The 6,817-nt window shown below is 40.6% G+C and overlaps 1 protein-coding gene across 1 annotated transcript in view; it reads right to left on the bottom strand.

Annotated features, from left to right (window-relative positions):
• Positions 1-339: 339 nt before the first annotated feature.
• The window catches only part of chsy1 (chondroitin sulfate synthase 1), a 66,899-nt gene continuing 60,421 nt past the window's right edge, over positions 340-6,817 (bottom strand). The window contains exon 3 of the mRNA XM_067444776.1: positions 340-3,229. Within this exon, the coding sequence (XP_067300877.1) occupies positions 1,634-3,229 (1,596 nt within the window). The 3' untranslated portion in view covers positions 340-1,633. The remainder of the gene's footprint in view (positions 3,230-6,817) is intronic.

Here is a 6,817-nt window from a genome sequence, read left to right as displayed (position 1 = left end):
TAAAATGTTAATAGACCTTGAGTCGCTGAACTGCAAAAAGGATTTAGTTACTTCATAAATAACATTTTTGTATGGAATAATTTCTGTAAGAACTTTAACAAAAATACAAGCTTCTAAACCCTTTCCTAATTTCTTTCAAGATAGACATCCATACATAATAGTGCACCTGTTTGTTTTTGAGTAATCGAAAGCACATCACAGATGCTGCTGGTAGAGATAAAAGGGTTTGAATCTGGAACATTCCTTTAAAACTTGTCCTTCACTGCATTTGGATGCTCGAATAAGCAGCTTTTAAAGGAAAACAAATTGGGCTAATACCTAAAGGCATGGTTCATTTGAACATAAATGCAACACAATTTTGATAAACATTTTCCATTTTTATTAAATATAAAACATTTGTCCCAGTTGTATGGGGCTAATAGAGAACTGAAGTATGAAAACTCCCAAAAGAAGAAGAAGGAAAAAAAAAATAGAAACAGACTACTGTGGGAGATTGGTCCTCACATCAGAAGGCGAGGCGGCGGTTTAGGCCGATTTCCCTGTGGAGTGCATGGCTCGATCACAGGAGAATGGCCTGTATGCAACGGTATAAAAAATTAAATAACGAACAGGAGCAAACAAACTCGGATCAATTTAACTGACAAAATAGTTTAACATTTTTGTTAAGTGGCTTGTTGTCGACATACTTTCATAGAACTGTGCAGGATAGAAATCTGTTCATTGGTACCTCCATCCTACAGTACTATATTTTTTTACAGAAAGTTTTTCCTGTTCCATCTCCTCTTGTTCGGACAGACACATACACGCACGCACACAAACACAAGCACTCTTGAAACAATTAATCACCTACAGCAACTGTGCAAAAAAAGTCTTTGGTAATCAAAGTAATTCGAGATAGAGAGAGGAAAATGTACAGGAACGAAAACACTATCCATGACTGAGAGACGGTTATACAATCTCTAATATACATAACCTCAATATCATATGAGACTGAATGTTCAATAAATTAGACAGTGGGAATGTGTTGGAAAGATCTACATCCAGCAGTTTCATTCACAGAAGTTAATAAAAATAAATCTAAATCAATGGAAACAAAACAGTGTTATTATGGATCCCACCAAAAAATAAACTGCTCCCCTCCTCCCCCCTAAAAAAGAAACTTTTGATCAATGGCCCTTAATTGTCACAATTAAGATTGTTATTTTATAGATCCCCTTTCCCAAGTATCAATCACTTGTTCAAAGCTCTCTGTAAACATTCACAAATAAACATTTACCATTTGCCAGACACCACATGTCCGTGTGCAAACTCCTTCAACTCCATTGCGACACATTTTCTGGTGAGGTACACAGCAGTCTGTCCGTGAGGTGCCATAAATATAATGCTCAGTATTAAATTTGTAAAATAGATCTCTCGTTGTTGCTCCTCTTAAGTCAATGTTCCTTATTTTAACAATCGGTAATGCTGCTAAAAAAAACAGATGGAGTCTGAAGGTGTCATGCTGCTCCTGTACAGTTTACAAAACAAGTTATTTCAAAATATATCCACAGAAGTCTTTTCTGTAAAAAATAAATAAGGTAGTTAAAAAAACACCATAAAGAGGAAGACAGATGGGTGTGTGCGCTTGCAGGGTCTATTCTGTCCTCATCGAGTCATTATTAGAGTTTGAGATCTTTCGGAAGCCGTGGTTGTTCTTCTCCAACCACAGCTCGGCAAGTTGCTGCGTGGAGCCATGCGAGGATGCTTTGGAGCCCAGGCACATTTTGTACTGCTTGGGATCTAGGTTGGGGTCGCAAACCACGGGGTGGTGGACGTGCACGATGCCAGTGTCTGTGCTGCGGAACAGCTTGATCCCGGACTGGATGAATTTGTTAAAGAGGTCCACGTCCTCCAGTCCCCAACCTTGGATTGAGACATCAAAGCCACCTGCTTTGACCAAGTCTCCTTTGTAGACACAGACGATACCGAAACCGTAGTGTCTCCACAAGCCCGTTTTGGATGTGAACACGTAGTGGTTGTCGCTGGGCACCTTGCCCGCGTAGACAACCTTTGGGTCGTACTGGCTAAAGATGATGGGAAAGTATGTCTGTTCCCCAAGTATGGTGTTCCCGCGACATCTGGTCAAGAAGTCAGGAGTAAACAGTAAGTCCACGTCACAGTAGAAGAGTAAAGAATCATTGGTAAAGTGAGCCGAGCCGACCTCCAGGGCCAGAGCACGGGAGAAAGGGCCAGAAACCGGCTTGATCTCCATATCGGCTTTTGGATACTTCATGTGATACTCCCTCATTAACTCTATCTGCTTAATGCGCTCCGTGTTGTTGTCCGTGCTGAAAAGCAGAATCAGCAGCTTGACATTCTGGTTGGGAATGAGGCAGATCTTCTCGAAGTTAGCCATGAAGCGCACAAAGATTTCATAGCGTCCCGCCAGCGGCACAAGGATGTTGATCTTCTTCTCTTTGGGTTCGTGCTGTTCGACACCTGGGCCGCTCAGCTTGAACGGGACAAGCATCTTGAGAGAGTTGGACAAGAAGGACAACGAGTCTGAGTCCTGGTTGATCCTGGCAGCCAGCTCTCGGGCGTCCATCTCCTCGTCTTCCAGGAATTGGATCTTGCTGAAAGTCTGCTGAAGATAAGCGTGCCTCCTCACTGGCACCGTCATGGTCTTCCCCTTGTGCTTCTTGTACAGCAACAGCAAATCCAGAACATATTCTGCCCCATACATGGGGTTAACCCTTCGATATCCATACTGGATCTCTTTGAAGTCTATGACTCTACCTCGCGTCTTGGCATTGGCGTTAATCATCTCCATTACCTGCATGATGATGTCGTCCAGCGCCATTTTCTGTGAGGAATCAATGCCTCGACGTGGAGGCTGTCCGTCTGAGGATGAGAAAATGTACTTTCCCGTGAGGAACTCCCATTCTAGCACCTCCTCACGTAGGTGGGGATGAAAGCGCATGAACGAAGGCGGCATGCCCAGTTGGAGGTCTTCCTTGTGCACCTCAGTGTTGCTGTAGCGGCTCATCTGCACAATCTCGCGGTGAAGCTGGATGGTGCGGTGGCGCAGCTCAGCGATCTTTCGGCTCAATATGTAGCTGTGTAGGCGATACTGGTAGGGAGGATTCTTGTTGGGGTGAAGGGTTATGGCCCGGTGGATCTTGCTGTTGTGGAGATCACGGATGTAGCCCTTCTTGTTTGGCTCGTAATTCTCATAGAACAGCTGCTGCATCTGGAAAAGAGAAAATGGTATTAATCCAATGGGTATTAACATGTAAATTGCATAATAGGTCAGCTGTGCAATGATGCAAACGATCATTAAAAACAAGAAGTGCAAGTGCACAATCTGTCTCTAGAAAGGTAACTTTTTTTTTCCAATTAAAGGACCAAACTGAAATACAAACAAGCCTTAAGACACAAGAGAAGATTGGAAAATGGCCACCAGACTAATCATTGCATCAAAAGCGATACTGTGACATGGGTAAGATTACAGAACAAGGCTTGTCTGAGGATTTTGGAAGGTGATACTATCACTAGCAAAGAGTCACGAGAACCAACTAACCCAATTCTATGCCAGTCCTGTAAAGTGGTTTGTACACATAAATACAAAGCAAAAGAACAGGAGCAAAAAATAATAATAATAATAATAATAAAAAAATAAACAAAAATGATATACATTTTATGATATAAAACTTAAAAGATAATAAATTGTGTGCAGTGCAGTTCAAACGAGTAGCACTGTTCTGCTTTTGCCGTGTTCAAGTTTCTCAAAAAATAGCAGGTGATCATTCATCAAATTGTTGTCACTCATGGTTTTCTGTACTGTGACCTTGTGTTGACATTGTGAATCTGCATGATTTGTAAATTATGGGTGGTGGGTCACATATAATATACTTTAATAAAGAAGCTGCGGGGCATTTGAAAATCATCCCTGGGCTGTAACTGGCCCATGGGTCAGACGTTGGACACCCCTGCCATTATTAAAAAAAGCGCTGGGTGGCCAATGTCAAATTTGTTATCACTCAGTGTCAAAAATATTGCTCACTATTCATGTCATACTCCAAGTAATGATATAGCAGTTGATAATTGTCCATTTTGAGTTAAATAAATAGCACTTACAAAATTGTTATTTTCATTTCATCAATTGCTGCCATTATATTTCATGTATTGTGTCAAAGGTGGTATTAATACACCAAAAAGACAACAGCAACTCAAAACTAGTTGCGTTCTCCTCTACAGTATCTTACAAGTCTGGAATCATATGTGAACCAAGTAATAACCTGTAATCATTGAGGGCAAAACCAGCTGCTCCTAACGCCTGCTCTGCTGGCTCTGGTTGAAAGGGTAATAAGGGTGTGAGAGGAACATGATGCCAATAAGCTGGTTAGACTGACCTGAGAAAGCTTAGATCCTGAGAAGTATTCAGGATTGTTAAAAGGCTTAATTATTAGCCACAGCATTATTATCCCAACTGTGGGCCACTTATTAGTGACTCATTATAAAAATGTTATAAGGCTACTGTTGTGATGAGGACATTCATTAATGTTTGGAGTTAAATAACATTGTGTGCGCGCCTAGGAATAGAAGCAGAATTAGAGGTGCAGTCAGAGAAGTAAATCTTGAAGAGGAACTAAAAGGCCATTTCAAACTCAAAAATGGTCCTCACAAGCCAAGACGAGGCAAATCAGTGTTATTAACAAAATTACAAGAGCGTCTCTTTGCCCCAAAGCAACCACTTACACGTCTTTAAGCAGATGCTCTCATCCAAAACCACTCAGAGTGCATCTTTATTATAGATGGTTCTTAAACCTTGTGACCAACGAATTTCCATAACTTCTCCTCATGGGTTACTGGAAAACTGAAGTGAATACTGGATAAAATTGCACTCACAAAGAGCAATTATGCATAGACCAGAAAAATGCATATATTCACTACAGAATGTTCCATGACTTTAAAATTTCAGTCATGGAAATGACTTTTCCAGGCCTAGAAAAATAACAAATGTATAACTCAATATATAATAATGTATAACTAATTTCATGTTTTCCATGACAAGCTATAAAAAAAAAAGTATAAAATGCCATGCGGTTGCTAGGGTTTTCTGAATGGTTGCTAGGTAGAGCCATATTTTATAACTACTAAAAACACACCACCAATTAGGTCATGAGATGAATTTCTTCCACAATAGTCGAGAAAGTTTTCCCATCTGCCGCTCAATATACGGCAGTTTACACAAATGAAAACATTTAGAGTGCGCTGACATTCAGATAGCAGACATGTCCCTGCAATTGAGGATGCCAGAGAAATTAACTCAAGCTGCAATCGCAACATGCCATGGAGCAAATGTGCTGTAGCAGTGATAGGACTGTCATATGACGTCCTCGAGCCTAAACAAATACATTACAACAAGACACAATCACTTCATTCCCACAGATAAATCTACACAGGCATATGACAGCATCAGTCTGTTTTTTGTCAGGGCGAGGGAACAGCGGATTTCCATTGCTGCCTATAACAGGAAGCTAAAGTGAGAAAGTTTAAATGAAAAAAAAAAAAACCGAACAGCTCATCCAAAAATATTGCAATTCCTTCATTATTTACTAGCTCTCAAGTGAATTATTTATTTAATCCAAGGCAAACACTTTGCATATGAGACCAATAATAATCATTCAAGCTATACAAATAACCAATAAATAAATACTGTAAATAAATGAATAATCCAACATAATTTCTTTCTGCCTGTCTGTCAATCGGTTGATGGCAATAATCTTACATGAGCCAAATAATGGCCTAGTCTATATACTGGGATATCATGAACCCATCCCAACACTGTGACCCAAATGACTAAATTACATCAAAGCCGTTTAATTCTATACATTTCACTCGGTGGCCATCTTTGAAACTTTGCTCGGGCAGCTATTTCAGTCATGCAAGTACAGCTCCTATCACTTTGAATCAGGGAACATCAAATTCTCCAAAGCGGTTAACCAAGCTTATGATTACATTTTTTCAGGCTGGACCAGCTATTGCGCGGTCCTAAGTGTGCGTCCTAAGAACACTGTCTGTTTCTATTGCATCCGGAGCTTCTAACGGCATCTGATTTTAACAATCGACAACGAGCTCTTTATTTTAGAAGACAGCATGTATTCGGCCGTATTGTGTGTTCGTTGCACTTTTCTCCCATTCATCCACATTATAAATAGTACATTTTAGTCAAATTAAGTTTTAAAAAGCTTGAAATGTTGTTAGCAGTGCACAACAACAGAGCGTGTCCTTATCTGACAGTCGGTGCTGCCAGTGGCATGAAGACGACAGGATCAGTGTAAAGCAGCTCAGAGATGCTGCGTCTAAACACAGACAAATGTTTGACTTATCCTGCAAAAGGTCAGTGTGCCGCTCAGTTTCTCCTTTATACACAGCGTGAGATATTGTCTGGTGTGGGAGCCAATGGTGAAGTCAACAAGTCAAAATTGACACTATTTACATTCTTAATGAATCGTTTAGCTGAATATCCTGTTTGAAATGCATCAGGTTATGGAAGTAAAATGTGTTGTTAAAGGATTTTTCACGTAGGCATTTACCATTTATTCTTTAACAGCATTGATTGATTTTGATGTACAGCTAATTCCCATGACTTCTCCCCAGCATGGTACTGTATTCTCAACAGGCTCCATGGCAGATCTGTTATGACAGACCACCGCTCCCGAGTGTTGGGTGACTCAAGGATTTGTTCCGGAATGGTAATTAGTGTGGGAATGCACGGCGAGTGAAATCTGACATGGAGAAGCACATCCTGCCACTAGAGCATGTGATGCAAGAT

This window comes from Pseudorasbora parva, chromosome 1 (assembly GCF_024679245.1).
Source record: "Pseudorasbora parva isolate DD20220531a chromosome 1, ASM2467924v1, whole genome shotgun sequence".
Taxonomy (NCBI): Eukaryota; Metazoa; Chordata; class Actinopteri; order Cypriniformes; family Gobionidae; genus Pseudorasbora; species Pseudorasbora parva.
This window is presented reverse-complemented; position numbering and strand designations above follow the sequence as displayed.